The 17,545-nt window shown below is 30.5% G+C and overlaps 3 protein-coding genes across 3 annotated transcripts; 1 reads left to right on the top strand and 2 right to left on the bottom strand.

Annotated features, from left to right (window-relative positions):
• Positions 1-120: 120 nt before the first annotated feature.
• LOTGIDRAFT_171308 (hypothetical protein) lies at positions 121-861 on the top strand (the record flags this gene model as incomplete). Its single annotated transcript, XM_009047503.1, has 1 exon — positions 121-861. The coding sequence occupies one exon, from the start codon at positions 121-123 to the stop codon at positions 859-861; it is 741 nt and encodes a 246-aa protein (XP_009045751.1).
• Positions 862-4,717: 3,856 nt separating this feature from the next.
• On the bottom strand, positions 4,718-8,464 carry LOTGIDRAFT_171307 (hypothetical protein; the record flags this gene model as incomplete). The annotated part of the gene is made up of 7 exons (XM_009047502.1): positions 4,718-4,926; positions 5,401-5,468; positions 5,872-6,029; positions 6,614-6,769; positions 7,636-7,782; positions 8,092-8,171; positions 8,404-8,464. 7 exons carry the CDS (start codon positions 8,462-8,464, stop codon positions 4,718-4,720), a joined length of 879 nt encoding a protein of 292 aa, XP_009045750.1.
• Positions 8,465-10,949: 2,485 nt separating this feature from the next.
• LOTGIDRAFT_180102 (hypothetical protein) lies at positions 10,950-15,757 on the bottom strand (the record flags this gene model as incomplete). The annotated part of the gene is made up of 3 exons (XM_009047501.1): positions 10,950-11,190; positions 14,961-15,083; positions 15,744-15,757. 3 exons carry the CDS (start codon positions 15,755-15,757, stop codon positions 10,950-10,952), a joined length of 378 nt encoding a protein of 125 aa, XP_009045749.1.
• Positions 15,758-17,545: the final 1,788 nt, after the last annotated feature.

Raw genomic sequence — 17,545 nt, 5'->3', positions numbered from 1 at the left:
TATCTGTATCATTACTGATATCATTAGTACAGAATCACGTAGTAGATCTACCATCAATATCTGTATCATTACTACAGTATCACGTAGTAGATCTACCGTCAATATCTGTATCATTACAGCATGATATCATTACTACAGAATCACGTAGTAGATCTACCGTCAATATCTGTATCATTACTGATATCATTAATACAGAATCACGTAGTAGATCTACCATCAATATCTGTATCATTACTACAGTATCACGTAGTAGGTCTACCATCAATATCTGTATCATTACTGATATCATTAAGTCTACAGAATCACGTAGTAGATCTACCATCAATATCTGTCATTACTGATATCATTAAGTCTACAGTATCACGTAGTAGATCTACCATCAATATCTGTATCATTACTGATATCCTTACTACAGTATCACGTAGTAGATCTACCATCAATATCTGTATCATTAAGTCTACAGTATCACGTAGTAGATCTACCTTCAATATCTGTATCATTACTGATATCCTTACTACAGTATCACGTAGTAGATCTACCATCAATATCTGTATCATTAAGTCTACAGTATCACGTAGTAGATCTACCTTCAATATCTGTATCATTACTGACACTTTTTGTCTTGTGATATCACATTTAACCTGTATCATTACTGATATCTACAGCAATGTCAATACTGACCTCTACAGTAACTCTACCCTAGCATCAATACATGTATCATTACTGAAATCTTCTGTACTGTGTACTCTTGTATCACCTATCATTATTACCTGTATCATTACTGATCTGTACCGTCCTCCAGACTGGTATCACCCACCATCAACACCTGAATCTTTACTGTGTTCATGGGTACATAACTGAATACCGGAATAATTTCATTTGATTACTACTGATGAAGAAAATAAAAATCTCAATGTTTTTCAACAGTTTAATTAATCATCTATATTGAGCAGTCAAGTTCAAGCAATAAATACAGAACAAACTATATATACCAGTACATAGTCTTTATACTTTAACAAACTTATCACTCAAAGGGTATAACAACAATTTACACATTGGTCATAATGTAAAAATTCAAATTCTTGTAGAAAAATTTAAACATAATTTAATTTATCTCAGATTCCAAAAGACTTGATCTTTCCATTACAATAAGCTAACCAACATTTTACAACTAAATCACATTTGGGTTGGTCGAAGCTAGGGTTGTACATATTCAGTGATTTATTTCAGAAGCAAATAAGAAAAATTGAACATAAAATAGATTTACTTGCTGTATAGATGGCCATTGTGAATTACTATTATCATTAATGCATTTGTTTGTATTTGGGAACATCTGATATACCAGTATCTTTGTCTGATTATAACTGACCACATGTTTACATATAGTTAAGATTGTAAAGAAAGCTTATGTTTTTAAACAATATTAAAATATGGATAATATATAATGATATGAAATGTCTAAATATTTGACTTAGATTATCCTGTAATATACAGACACAGGGTTATATTCCATACAAACTTAACAAAGGAAAGGTTTAGGACATTGTAACAAAAACAGTAATCTTAAAAAAAGAATCAAGAAGAAAACTTATTTGTTAATGAACAATAAGGTGACCAAAATACTAGACATGAGTCAATTTTCTTATCTTTGAGGTTAAGAGGTTATTTAAACTTTTTGTGTGTGTTGGGAGCATCAATTTGAACCATTCCAATATAATTCTCTCCATTCCACTAAAACTTAGCGTTTCATTCCAACACTATCATATATATATTGCAAATGTCCTCAGATATTATAAACAGCCTTTGCGACAGTGAGATAGTGATAAATTGCTCTATTTTAGTGGAATTACAAAAAACACGGACATCTGATTGAAAATTGAAACACATGAAATGTCTAGAATACATCATAAAATTGCTTTATATCTGTGTAATGTTACAGTGAATATATATTTCAAGATATATAAATGGAAAATATACTAATGGCAAATCAAATGATGTAATTCTACTACATTGTACATCATGAAATCTTCAATGCTTTAGATTTATTAAATTTTATCAGCCAGACTGTTTATATTCTTAAAAATATTGGGTCAGTTCTCACATTAAGAAGTCATTTTGTTTTCCATTATGTTGGAAAATTCTGGAAACCAGATCATAAAATTATAGAATTTAGACTTGGAATAACCTCTAATTAACTTCCCTTTTCTCCACTCAATTCTTGAATTTTCAGGGATACTGGGAACTAGATGGACATTTTATGTCAACCAAGTAGAAATTTACACTAAATATGACCAATCTACTATATTCTAGGGGCAGAACACATGGTAATTAAAAAAAAAACATGTAGTTATAACCTCCTATTCTACCTTGAAAATAAAATAGACTGAAACCATTATGTAACCATATATTTTAGAGTAATGAAGCTTATATAACAAAATGAGCATAAAATAAAAATAGATTTGAAAACAAGCATGTAAACAAAGAATTCAAAAATTGACTACTTGAGCTATAAACAAATATTTACAATTGGTACAATATGGATTGTGTATTAGTGGTGTAAAAAAAAAACGAGGGATAGAGTTGAATGCTGCTAAGTTTTCCTGCATTATTCCAATTCTTCAAATAAAAATATAAATTATTCACAATTTTTGTGAATGAATTGACAATTACACTAAACAATTTAATATTAATCTAAAAATTGTCCTTCAATAACAACCATTACTAGCATGAATTATTATTTCATTAGTCATACATATCTTGAATAATTGTAGTTTCTCTGGTGTTCTACAGCAAAAAATGAAGATCCACTTCAAGGTGAAAGGTCATAACTTATACTGTCCTTTCTGATATTTCTGAATTTTAATATGGTTCATCATTGGGTTATAAAACAAAGAATTCCACCATGGATTCAATTAATTTTGCTTCACAACATTATTGTTTTTTATACAAGAATTTAATAAAATAATGATAAAATATCAATCTTCTATTTACATTAACATATAACAATATCAATAATATTAGCAAGAAGTGAGTTATGAGATAGTTGTCCAGGTTACATTACAAGAAATTACAACTGTGACATACAGAATAAAGAGACCTCACTTTGATGTATGAACCTATCTTCTTGGTATATTTCAAGTATTGAATTATAACTGAACATCATGGTAGGAAAAATTTTTTAAATCCAAGAGTGTTTTTTTAGCAAATGAAGTTGACAATAATGGAAAAACCAAAATAATACAATTTTTTGCACATTCTGGTTTGATTCCTAACATAATAATGAACTGTTAACTTGAATGAAAGATACAATATAAAACAACTGAATAAAACAAGCCTGGCCACATATTGTTGAAACGATCTTAGCTCTAAGATGTCCTAAGGTTTTATATGTATTCTAAAACTGTTCCTAGGATATCCAAATGCCAATATCATTTTGTGAATACATGACCTGGTTTTTAGAGTGTTAATAATTATTTTAAAATAAACTACACTTTTCATGTTTATGTTTTACATAGTTCCTGAATATGGACAAATATCTTTGATTTAGTTATGTGGCTAACATCTTTCAAAAAACAACATTCTTTCACCTTTTTCAAGAGGTTACAGTAATGATCCTCTTGTTTGACCAGCAGATAGGTTAAAGGACGATGGACATCCTGGAATGAAGGCATGTAACTGGGGGGACAACACAGATTTAATTAATCTCCAATATTCATAATGCTGATAAATTTTATTTTAAATAAAAGATACCTTATTTCATTTGCAGTCAATTTAAAACTAGAACTTTGATTGGTGGTTATAAATAGATGTCCAATCAAAGATTAGAATGATAATCTGGTTGTGGTGTAAAGTAACTGATAAATGAATAAATTACTATAAAATCAACTATTAACAATTGTTTCATATATTTTGATAAATCTGTGTTTTTTCTTCTGGTACTCTGAAAAACAGAATTACTTTGTTCATTAAAAGGTTAAGAAAATCCTTAATATGTAGGTGACAAACCCAAACAGTTAATATACCCTGTAAAGTTTCAAAAACAGAATATAAGCTTGATATTATCATAAGGTCCCCTTATCTATAAATAATATCCAAGAAATGTCCCTGAATGTAGTTTTTACAAGCAATTGAGGACAGATTATAGACATGAAATGCCAATGTATACTCCACATTTTGCATGTGGCTTTAAAGGAATATGTTTTATATAAATTGTAGTCTTACTGTGGTACTGGTCGGTCAGGTCTAACAGGTCTAGTAGGGGTAGTAGTAGGAACAACACCTGGAGGTATTGGTCGAGCTTGTCCTGGATTCAATCCCTGAGCATATCTTATATTAGTATATTCACGTCCAGCCAGCTGACTTTGCTGTAAAATAAATGTTTTGATAAACTACAAACTCGATTATATCCATAGTTCATGTTCTTAGTAAGAAAACATACTGTGTTTGAAACAATCCCTATGTACAAAGCTTGAATTTGATCTTAATTTTAGGTCTTGTAAACACAAACCAAATTCTATCACAATCTATCAAAAATTCTGGAGTGTTTATAAGGAAAAATTTATAGACAGACATGGGGCTGACCATACACATCCTATTAGAGAAAGAAATCCTTGGAATTTCCTTAAAAATATTTGAATTCTTGAGCCCTTCAGGGCAACAGGTTAGTAAAAATGTCAGACTCACAAAACCATAAATCAACAGCCCTGATAGGAATAATTTAGACACATTTACACACCCCAAATACTTTACTATAATAATAATCTCTATAACTTACTTGTTCGGCTAACATTCTCTGTTTTTCTGTTTGAATATAATGTGAAATTGCCATATATACAAATTTATATTGAGCCTCTGTTTGTACCATACCAGACCTCTGTGACCGTACACCTTGTATGGTTTTCTGGATATCAATATCAGTATCAAAACCTAGGGAGAGAAAAAAAAAATGACAAATTAATTTATGACAAAAAAAACCAATGGGTATGATGTCGTCTGAAATCCTGTGGAATCCTATGAAAAGAGGTAAAAAGTTTTACAATCTAACTGGTGGAATAAAGAACAGGGGCATTAACAATAATGACATACATTTTGATATTAAGGGGCTTTAATAAAATGAAGTGAACTTAATACTCTTTCTCAAATTGCAATTGTTCAGGAATATCAAATCTGAACCTTTGTCTTGTAATACTATATTAATGAATTGACACATCAGTGTCTACCAACTGAATAACTGACAAAAAGTCTCAAAGAACTATTTCTATCAATGCCAGTATCAAAGTTTACCTTTTTATGTTAGAGACAGATTTCTTAACTTATATATGAATATTGATTCCACAATAGCAAATGATCCACAGGTAAATAAATCATGAATGAAAAGAATAATTTTATCTAATTACATACCTAATGTTGTTATTTGATTTAAAATCATATCTATAACAATAAAGGTTCCTGTTCTACCAATACCAGCACTGAAATTCAATAATACCTCAATTAATTAATCATATATCACCTTTGATATTGAAACTTATATTTAAAACACAACTTTTCTTTGTTTCATCAATCAGATTTAAATTCATATCTGGATATTTTGTCTAATGACTTGCCCCCCATGATCTGACGAATGTGTAACACATCTTATGTTCAAGGTCATATAATATTCAAACAATCAAATGCTCTGTTGTATAACATTTACTTTTTAATGTGAAGAATTCTGGAATATTCATTGATTAAAACATTCACTTATAATGTCTATCTACCTTTAATGGTGTATTCCATTGATTAGCATAAATTAAAACAACTTTTGTGGTAATTTGACTGAATATGACTTAAAGAAGAATTTGGACAAATCAAAAGGAATGACAATCTACCTACCTACAATGGACAATCAAAGGTCCAGCATCTTCTACAGAATATTGTTTAGAATTAATGGTATATAGAAACTTTAACACACTTCCAGGATCTTGTGGCACTCCATAATCAGGCCATGTTTGAAAATGGTACTGATAGATTATTCTTGGACTCTCTACCATCTGCATTAAAGTAAAAGCTGACTTTTTAAGGGACAACAAAAAAAACTAGTGTTTCTTATGTTATAAAAATTATAGAAAGTGTGAAATACATTTAGATATGAGGCACAAAAGGTGGTCCCAAAACCCACAACAAAAGCAATGTTATTTTCTTTTTATACATAACGCGAATTGTAGATAAATAAACCAGTCATAAGGTTTATGATGTCACAATCTTAGAAACCACATAAAAAGAGAAGAGTCAAATCACAAGATGGTGGGAGGCAATTTGATTCTTGATAATTTGACATTTCATGTTGGCGTATAAAAAACGGTACACAACATTAATCTGATTATTTGATGACTAATGACTATAGCATGATAGTTGTTAAAACAGACTTTATCATTAAGATGTTGAATCATTTCCTGCATCTCATACTACTATGCATAAGTCTTAATGACTAATGATTTACAAATGCATTATAGCAAGATTTTAAATGTAATTGTGACAAGATCAAACAGTCCGTAGACTCTGTTAACCAAATGAGGTTTATCCAAAGATAAATTATTTTTTATTTGCACAAAAAAATAAACATAACTGCTCTTACCTGTCCTTCTAGGGTCTCCATTACTAATTCCATTTCTCTAGTGATAAATTCTGTTTCTTTTGATTCTTTCAATAGCTTGACTTTTAGTTTCCCACAATAAAAACTATATTCTTTGGCTCCTTCATTTTCTTCTGGCCAATATTTAGTTGCTTTGTTCTGGAATTATTTCGTAGTCAAATTGATAAAAAAAATCTACAAGATTCCAGAAACAACTCAATTGGATAAGATATAAAAAAAAGTTTTTTTTGCATCAACATTCAGTCAGGCAAGGACATTCTCAACCAAACAAGAAAGGAAATTCTTCCACCAACCAAACAAGAAAGGAAATTCTCACACGCAAACAAGGACATTCTCACAACCATGCATGCAAGGGTATCTCCGATTAAAACAAGGACATTTTCTCAATAAAACAAGGACATTCTCCCAACCAAACAAGAAAGGAAATTCTTCCGTCAACCAAACAAGGACATTCTCCTAACCAAACAAGAAAGGAAATTCTTCCGTCAACCAAACAAGGACATTCTCCTAACCAAACAAGAAAGGAAATTCTCACACACACACACACACAGCACAAGGACATTTTCACAACCAAGCATGCAAGGGTATCTCAGATTAAAACAAGCACATTCTCTCAATAAAACAAGGACATTCTCCCAACCAAACAAGAAAGGAAATTCTTCCGTCAACCAAACAAGGACATTCTCCTAACCCCATTGTCAAAATCAAGACCTTCTCAAAATCATGTACATTCTCCAAACAAAACTTGGACATTCTTACAACAAATGACATTTTTCAAAAAATCAAGGACAATCTTCTCACAAAGCAAGGACATTCTCAAAAAATCAAATGAGGATATTTTTTAACCAATCAAGGACATTCTCAAACCAAGCTTGGACTTCTCACAACAAAGCAAAGCCATCCTCCCAACCAAATATGGGCATTCTCAACACCAAACAAGGACATTCTCCCAACAGAACAAAGCAGTCTCCATAAAAATATTAGCTGTAACAATAAAATCTTACCCTTCCACGTTCCACTTCTTTTGTTGTCATGACAATAACTCGTGAATTTTCTTGCCATACCATACGCCAGAAATCTACGATAGTGTTTGGAAGACAACCCTGGGTGGCTATATATTGTTTCTTTGGTTCATTTGATTCTTCATCAGACTGAAAAATACAGTAATTCACTAAATTGTATGAGGATCCTTTTAACAAATTTTGAACTCTATCATACTCTATTAATATGTCAGGCTAATTCTATAGTCCTGTAAACTATTTATCATTGTTGTTCAATTTACATATTTAGAGTAAGTAAATCAATTTTACTACTTTGAGATTTAAGTATATTAGCATTTTCAGTGAAATACGGTGTGACCCTGAGTGTTATTAAAGGAACACAACAAAAACCTGTGATAATTTGTCAAAGTAATTAAGGAAAAAAAGATGCCAAATATATACTCCTTACACCTTACTTACTGAGATAGTGTTGGCATTGATATAATCAGACCCTACAACATTAGGATCACCATCTTTTAATATAACTCTTGTATGATCAACTGAAATAATTAAATTCTTAAATTAGTTAAAGTGATCATATTCTTAACATTATTGGGCTCATATTCTGAATAACCAATTATTCACAGAGGTATAACTGTATCAACAACATTTTGGTTATATTGGTCAGTAAAGTTTATCTTGACATAAATATGTCCTAAAAAAGATCTTCATCCTTGAGTTAGATTAATTATCTCTAGCTCCAATAATGATATTTACTGAGAGTAATGTAACCTACAAGGAAGGATATTCTTATATCTATTTTTAACTTTATTTTCAGTTCTCTGTCCCTCATTTCTACTGAACTGTTTGACTTCCTGCTGCTGTAATATCTGCAGAAAAAAACATAAACAATTTGCAAATATCTGATCTTGAAGTTATTGTCTCAAATGTATGAAATTTTGGTTTAAATTCAATGTCCCATAGAATTTAAAGATATTATATAGATAAAGGCATCGGTAAAGAAGCACAAGATATATGGATATACTATTTCTGACATTTATTAACCCAACGTTTCACATGCACAAACAGGATGTGTTATCAAACGAATATATTATTCATTTCTCTTGATAAGCCTGTATGAGCATGTGGAACATTGAATTGATAAATTTTCTTTAAAATATCTTATTTATAGTATTCTTAACATTTGTAAGACAAGCTTATCCAGAAACCAGCCATTTTGCGCACTTATATAAATGTGCCACAAATTGCAATTTATCACGACTTGTATATCTGTTACAGAAAAACTCACTTTAAATTCATCCCAAAAACCACCCTTATTATTAGAATTTCCTTCTTTCATATCTCGTTCATGTTGTAAAACTTTAATACGATTATCAATACCTGATGCTGTGATACGTGTTGCTTTAAATGGCTGAAAATACAAAACCAGATTTTACATTTAAAATCATGACTGGTACACTGAATCAAAAAACCATCATTGTAAATATATTCATGATCAAATAGTATTCAAAAAATTATTCAGTAAGATTGTCATATTAAACAAATATATTATAGTCTAGAAATCAATGTCCTTAAAGAGATTATATAAAGGTTTTCTAATTGATTGAAATTTGAAATAGTAAAAACCTGTTTACAATTTCTTTAAGGCATTCATGAGAATTTATCAATCAAGTTGATCACAAACAATATTTCCCTGTACTAAAATCAACCTAATATAACCTTATACTAAAAACCTGAATTATATCAATTTAATTCATTTTTTTCAAGTTTAATGACCTACTTTCGTTGATATATTTAACTTTATTCAAGTATGGAAATACTTCATTTCATTGAAAAAAGCATATTATTAACTGTTATATCTCTACTCAATATTTAAAGTCAACTTATACTATTAAAGAATGTTTCGCAAATAAATCTTCACAATGAAAATTTCAGTTACTTAGCACTGTATATTCTATAAATGAGCCCAGTCGATGCAATGTACCAAATAAATTTATTACCTTTTTAAGATATACAACTGTGCCTGAAGTTTCCACCATGGGTGTTTTTTTATAATGTTCTACAAGTTCTGATAAACTAGCGAATTTTTCACCACCACCAACATCATATTTACCATCCTATAAACAAAATACAAAATTTAACAGGTTTAATATTAGACAGTGAGAATACATTTTATTATGCTTAAAGATGGGTTCCCTTATTTTCATTTATGAAAATGCTACATATTCATATGAATAGAAAGTAGAAGTGTTCTAAAAACTTGGAAATATACCAGTTTGTCTCTCATATCAATAATTAATTCATAATTAGTTAAATTTGAAGAGAATTACCAGCAGAATTCCCATGAGTGACCGATTAAGAAAGATCAAAAAGTCCTTTTTTTTGTATATCCAGACTGTACATACATGGATATTTATGATTGGTTAAAACTCTTAATTATATATATAATTATATTATGAGAATACATGATAATTAATAAGAAACATCAGTCAATCGAATAGTTTGCTCAATTTGACACTAAAATATAAGGAAACCCATCGTTAACTTGTACGCACAGAATCACTGTTTTTTTTTCAACTGGCTTGGATAAAGCAGGCAGGAAACCTGCAAGGGAATATGGAATTCAAAGATAATGAATTAAGTAGGACCAAATTTGGAGAGTATATTATGATACTTATATAACAATATCGCTATTTATCTGTATTTTTAAATGAAGGGATATTACTAACAATATAAATCTTATATAATTATTGATCGTGATACCTTCATATCTCCCAGGGCTACTTCCTTTTAAAATGAAATAATGCTTACCTGACACCTGATTTTTACATGAGTGACCCTATCTTCTCCCCGTACAGATAAAACAAAAACACCAGGATTTGAATGACTTTCTCTTACTAAATAACTACCATTTTTACCTTTATCCATCAAACAATTCTCAGCTTCTTTACCTGATATATGACCATGAAACCACCTAGGGAATAATGAAAATAATATCATTATTAATGTTGACTGGTAGAGATGATGTTCAGTTGCAAACATAGTTTCACTGCCTAGTGGGTCTGCTAACATTTAAAATATCAATACTTATCTAGCTTGGGTTTATATATGCATGTATAGTGTGCAGTCTTTTTACTCTGAAAAGGTTATGTCAACTGGGGGAGCGCATTATAGACAGTGACAAATAATATAGAATTTTTATACATGTTTATTGATGGCCCACAATTTTGCCATTGATCGCTGATGGTCAACAATGGTAATATGGAAGACCATACCACATAATGACAAATGTAAAATATCTAATACATAGTTATATACTAAAATGATCTTAATTTTCTTTTAATTGTTTTAATTTTCACATGCCTTTCAGGAGTGGGGTCCTCTGAATTAAAGGGAAACTTGAGTTCAATAATCTCGCCATTTCTTTCCTTTAACTGTTCCTGATTATCCATATAATGTTGTACCAGTTCTGATAGGGTGGCAAATTTCTCCCCTCCATATAAATCATAGAAATCACCTGTATTCTGTATTTTAATATGTGTAACTTCTCCATTTCGTCTGAAATATGTTTAATGTATGTTTAATATACATGCATTTTAATTTCATTACCTTATACTTTTCTGAAAATAAAATTTAATAACCTTGCTAAACAATTTAGAAATATTGGGTAATTTTTATAGCCCTCATCTCTTTCTTTCATATATATATTTATATATATATATATATGCATTTTGTACTTTGACATGTGTTAGTCTTTATGGTCAATCCATGAATTTATTGTTGGTTTAATATTAGATAGAACTCAATCACAGAGCTAACCACAAGGTCAAGCATTGGTTTGTAATGTAAATAACATTGCTAAAGAAAGAGTGCAAATTCAATTACAGAACTTTTTCACTCAAAACTTCATTTTGACACCCCAAAGGTATTTTCAATTAGCCATATTTCAAAATTTCACAAACAAATATCATTGCTGTGGTAACAACTATCAGAGCAGACGGAAGAAAATTTGTCTAATATAAATGAATGTGAAGTGACTTTATCCTTATCTGATCTATAGAAATCTGAAGAATGTTAATAGGTCTACAACACTTTTATTAATTCACCAATATATTTGTTCAGATAAATCCCTTTAACTAACTATGTTTCTGTGGTAACAATTTTTATTATGAATAATATTTAATGTGTTTTCAATATGAATATATGCCTGCAGGATACTATAATAAACTTGATATCTTAACCATACTGCAGGGTGAACTTAATATAGGCCTTATTTATATTATCACTTATAAGCATATTATATCAATTTATTAAACCTTCAATTTGGACAAATGACAATAAGAAAATAACTTTTCTATTTTTTTGAGTGATAAACATCTGATGCTTTTATCTGAAACCAGGTTACAAAAAAAAATACAATCTATGAAGGACAAATTACAGAATGTGCTAGATGAAATACACATTCATTTATAGATTTATAGGACAATAAATAAAGAAATAACTAAACTTGTATGCTGTAAAATAACAGCAACATAAAAACAAAAGTCGCTCAAAGTATTTTAAAAATGTGTAAAATCAAATATGTATTTCCATTAAAAATAAATTTTCCTTTTTTCAAGTGAAGTCAAAATCTTTGATTAACATTCCAATGATAAATAGAGCAGATATGTCAAATGGTGCTAAATGTTATCTTAGTTTAAAAGTTGCATCAATTTGAATTACTCATAGATAGATATGGGAAAATAAAAAGGACACTGTGGTTAAGTAAATCTTTTGGCAAGAAAAGTCTGCTTGGAGCCAAACAGCATGAATGAACGGTACTTCAAGATTATTTTATTTTAGTTTCACATCTGAGAAGACTCAAAAATACAATCAACAATCACTTCTGAACAAATTTCAAATACAAATGACTGAATAGAAATTCATAATTTATTTAAATTGGTCCTTTAAATTTAACATAAATTATCAATTGGAAATAAAAAACCTTGACATTCTATTGACATAATATAGCTATACATGTATATATATAATATATATTTTATAAGAGGAAGTGATAAAATACTTAGTAGTACAGTCATACACTACATGACTACACCACCCATATCTATGCCTTTTCTAATCATACATCTTGAGAACTTAAAATTCTGATATTCAAATCAACCAAATTTGATCTCTGTAAGCTTAATCACTTAAATTGTTTCTGAACTTAACCAGTGAACAAATTTAAAGACTGTATTTTTCTCACCATAACTTTTATATCATGATTTAAACAATAGAGTAATGAAAGTGAACTCCATTTCAAATAATTTTTTTTACTTAAATTTAAAGTGTCATCTAACTGAAGCACAAGCACCAGTCAGCAATAGCTGGCTGAAGGATATTTCTTGCTGTTAGGAATCAGACACTGGTACTAAATCCCTAGTTCTAGAGACAGTGATACACGGAAATTTTTATTTGCCTGTACAGATTGTGGTACATGGAAATTTATTGGAACAATTAACTTTTATTTGTAATCACAGATTGTGGTTCATGGAAATCGATGTGAACAATTAACTTTTATTTGCCAGTACAGATTGTGGTTCATGGAAATCGATGTGAACAATTTACATTTGCCAGTACAGATTGTGGTTCATGGAAATCGATGTGAACAATTAACTTTTATTTGCCAGTACAGATTGTGGTATATGGAAAATGACTGTCCGATAACTCATATCAGTGTGTCTTTATAAACTAAAACCTTTAAACATGTAGTAAAACAGATAAAGCTTGGTAGGTTTACTCAATAGTATACATAATATATTTATATAGTAACTGAATACTGTTCTATCATAAATTTTACAAAAATTCCTATATATCTACTTCCTCAATATAGTCAATTGAGTCATTGAATCACAAAACACAATTGAGATTTTCCTATTGATATAAAAATTCACAGTAAATTTGAGGTCAACTAACATGACAACCGTCTACTAAATTCACATTCCCAACGCATTGATATGCAATTTCAAATTTTGCTAAAAAAAATTGGGCACCAAAGGTGTGTACGTCTTCAATTTTTTTAAGAATAAGAAGCCTGTAAGCACCATTTCCTGGGACAAGGGAGGGAGGTCCTCCCTCAAGAGTTTTTAAGAATTTTCACATGAATTTTCCCCATCCCAAGAAAAGTGCTTTTCTACCCAAGATGGGGTCGCAACCCTGAGGTTGTTTCTTTGAAGGGAATCAAAATTTTAATACAACTCATGTAAATATTTTGAAGCTGGCACATGCTCCCCCATAAAAGGACAAAAGTTTTTTAAATTTCTCTTGTGCAGACCTGTTCCTTTAATTGAATCAAAGATAGTTTGCCAGGCAAGGTAACATACGCCCACTGGCGGCTGTCAGAAATAATATAACAGTCTTTAGTGACTACAGTATGAATTTTTTTTTAAATATTAAAGAAATTTTAATAGTTTGAATTCAATGATATATATATTTACTGACAGTTATTTATGCTGAGAAATTCCACCAAATTTTTAAAAATCAATATCAATAACCCAAATACATTAAATTATCTCATCACTATACATGATCAAACCATTTTTCATTAAAATTAATTGAAAATTGTAGTCTCTAATGTGTTCACAAACAAATTTTGACACGTATATCCTAAGTCAAACCATTCATCGAAATATCATCAAATTCGAACTTGTCCATGATCTCATCAATATAAATGATCACACCAAATTTCATTAAAATCAGTTGAAAACTGTAGTCTCGACGGACGGACCGACAGGGTGATTACAATATATGCCCATCTGATGTGTGGGCGTATAAAAACGATTAGGATAAGACTTGGTTTTTAGGCTGCCAATAATCAGAAATCATATAACGCCCAAATCGTAAAGTTGTAATTTGACTGTATTATCCTAATCATTACGCCCAAATCAGAATGGTTTGAATCGGTTTGACTCGGTTTAACTCTGCTTGTGGCTAAGGCTAAGATTGGACATGAGAGTTTGTATGGTTAATTTCTAATTTGATCTGATCAAATGATCACCTCTTTCATGCTCAAATCATGGTCTTCAAAATAATCAATGTCTGAGTAAATTATAAAAATTTTGAAGTTTTCCAATTATTTTATGAGAATTGGTATAGCAGCCTAAAAATAGTACTGTTAGTCTGTATCATATCTCAGATTCACTTCTGTTATCAGGGGACATTATTTTCATGCAAACTACAAGCAAAAACTGGTTAAAAACCACTGTTCTATCAACATTATAGACAGATTAACATGATGTGTAGCAACAAATTTTTGTTGTCCATAATCTTTCAAAAATATAATCATTTACCTGACAGAAAGAGTAAAATCCCCTTCTTTACTGCGACTAGGTCTTGCAAGAAAACTTCCATCAGTGCCTCGTTCACGTAATAATACTTCTGCTTCCTTACCCGTAATATTGGGGTGAAACCATCTGAAAATGTACCAATAACAAATTCATGAAATTTATGTTGTACGCCTTGGCTTTTACACCATTCACTGTTAGCTTTTCAAGTTTCCACATTTTACACTATATAACAACACAGACCATGCATAGCCTAAGCCTGCAAATCATGACACACAATTCCTTTAATTTACACATTAATCAACCCTACTCCTCCTACTAGTAAATCTTATATCAAACATGACATACCTTCCACTGAATGACATTTCTTAGACACAGGGCATCTCACTATTTGTTATATAATTCAATTCTGATCTCACCTCTCTGTGGTCATGGTCAAAGTAAGTCTAAAGATGATGATGATAAAGTGAAAGTGAAAACTGAATTAACATTAAACTTATTATAGCCTAGGCCTACTTTGCAGGTCAATAGGACTATTCTGATAATCTGATTCATCGAATATGTCATTTTGCCCATTTATCTTCATCGCCTCTACATTATTTGAATGAATGATCATTCAAATGTGCTCAGTGTATCGACATAATAGCCTAGTGGTAGTGAGCCAAATAATGATATTTATGACTATGAGTATGATGAATGGGGGTAAGCGGGTAAGGCTATGACTTGGCCTACCTGTTGCACACTTAAAATGTTTCCGGCAATATAACACCAGAACAGAAAGAAACTTACTTGCGAGACGACATTCTCGGTTGAGCCGGGGAGATCGTCACCATTAACTTCTTTAATAAGCGTGTCAGAATCCAAATATCAACTACTTGATTTTTCTTTTAACTCATGTAAATATCCATTAATGATGGCGGAAGTAAGTCAACTTGCCTCGTTTTCGACTTCCTGCTTACAGTAATACCCTCATAATATGGACAGAGCAATTAATTATATCACAAATGTCTCAGGCTTAGATAACTTTTGAAAAGACTGATTGTCATTAAGCCTAATCAAGTTCAGCAGATCTAATAACTTAATAATAAATTTATCATGTAGGTATAGCCTACTAGGCCTACTACTTGCCAATTAAATTTTACTTGCTATGCTAATTCTGATGTGCCCCATCATCTTAAATTCTTACTTTAGATTGCCTATAAACATAGGCCTATTGTAGCATTAGCAACAGCTGTTTGAAATTTATCTGAGCTTTTAAATCCTGCTATCTCTAACCTACAATATCCCTTAATTAGTTGTTCTAGTGAGTGTCCTTTTAAGTCTAAGGATTGATGGAAAAAACATCTAGTTGTTCTGATGGGACAGCCTGCATGACATTGTCATCATTAGCCCACATGGTGCAGAAAAGAATGTCGTAAACCTCCATTTCAATTTTGCCTTACGATTTCTGTTAATGAAAAACTGTTATTTGGAAATTTCAAATTTGTCAGTGCAGATAACTTTTCCGTCTGTACATTTTATCAATCAGCTAAACTATTCAAGCAAATTTCAGTTCATATTTGTGATTTTAATAGATTCTTACTTGGGATGAGAAAACTCATCAAGAATTGTGAACTCAATATTGCTTATGATCATTTGTGGACAAATAGAAGACTCAGTGACAGACAAACAGGCATGGGACACAGCAATGTTTGCTAGATATTTCATGGGAACATGAAAAACAACTAACCATATTTGACATGGCAATTTATTGCATGACATCTCAACATTCATTTTGACATCATAACAAACTTTTATTCATCCAGGATTAAGATTCATTCATTCATGATAAAATACATTCATTCATCAATTCATTCTTACAATCTTTCAAAACAAATGCTGTGAGGTTATTTGTAACAATGGTTATTCTGACTTAAAACTTTCAAATAACTTTGAATTTAACAGCAAAAATAATTCAAAGATTGGGTTTGTTATTCTGCAAAATGTTCTTTATATTTTCTTATATTGAAAGTCATTTTAACAGAAAATAATATCATGACTAGAATATTTTACAAATATTTAACTAAATGTCTTTTTTAATGATTTTTTAAATTGATCTCATTTTGCTGCAAGTATCAATTACACAGCCTATGCTTACTCCACCTCACACATTCTTTAATCACACACAAAACACATACTTACAATCATACATACAACACACAAATAAAATATGGCATCTATCACACAAAAACAAAATAAAGGTTTAAACATTCATATATACATTGTCATCAATGATTCCACTACATGTATGTCACTATAGCAACTGTCAATAGATCTCAAGCCAAATACATCATGCAAAATTGCAATTGGTTGTTTTGTCTTTTTTTTTTTTTGCGAAAAGTGCTGAAATTGAGCCTAAAAAATATTGATATCAAAGGTGATTAAGACTATCATATCAGCACTGTATCTAGTTCCTTTTGAACAACCAGTCAAATGACCTGATGTTCTGTTCAAGATTTACTACCTATCAGACAGGCTTCTTACTTTACTGACCAAAAATCTCATACACATAATTGAAATATTTTTTACACTAATGTCAAGATGGAAAAAGG

Source organism: Lottia gigantea, assembly GCF_000327385.1.
Source record: "Lottia gigantea unplaced genomic scaffold LOTGIsca_113, whole genome shotgun sequence".
NCBI lineage: Eukaryota > Metazoa > Mollusca > Gastropoda > Lottiidae > Lottia > Lottia gigantea.
Note: the sequence above shows the minus strand (reverse complement) of the source record. Positions and strands in the feature narration are given on the sequence as shown.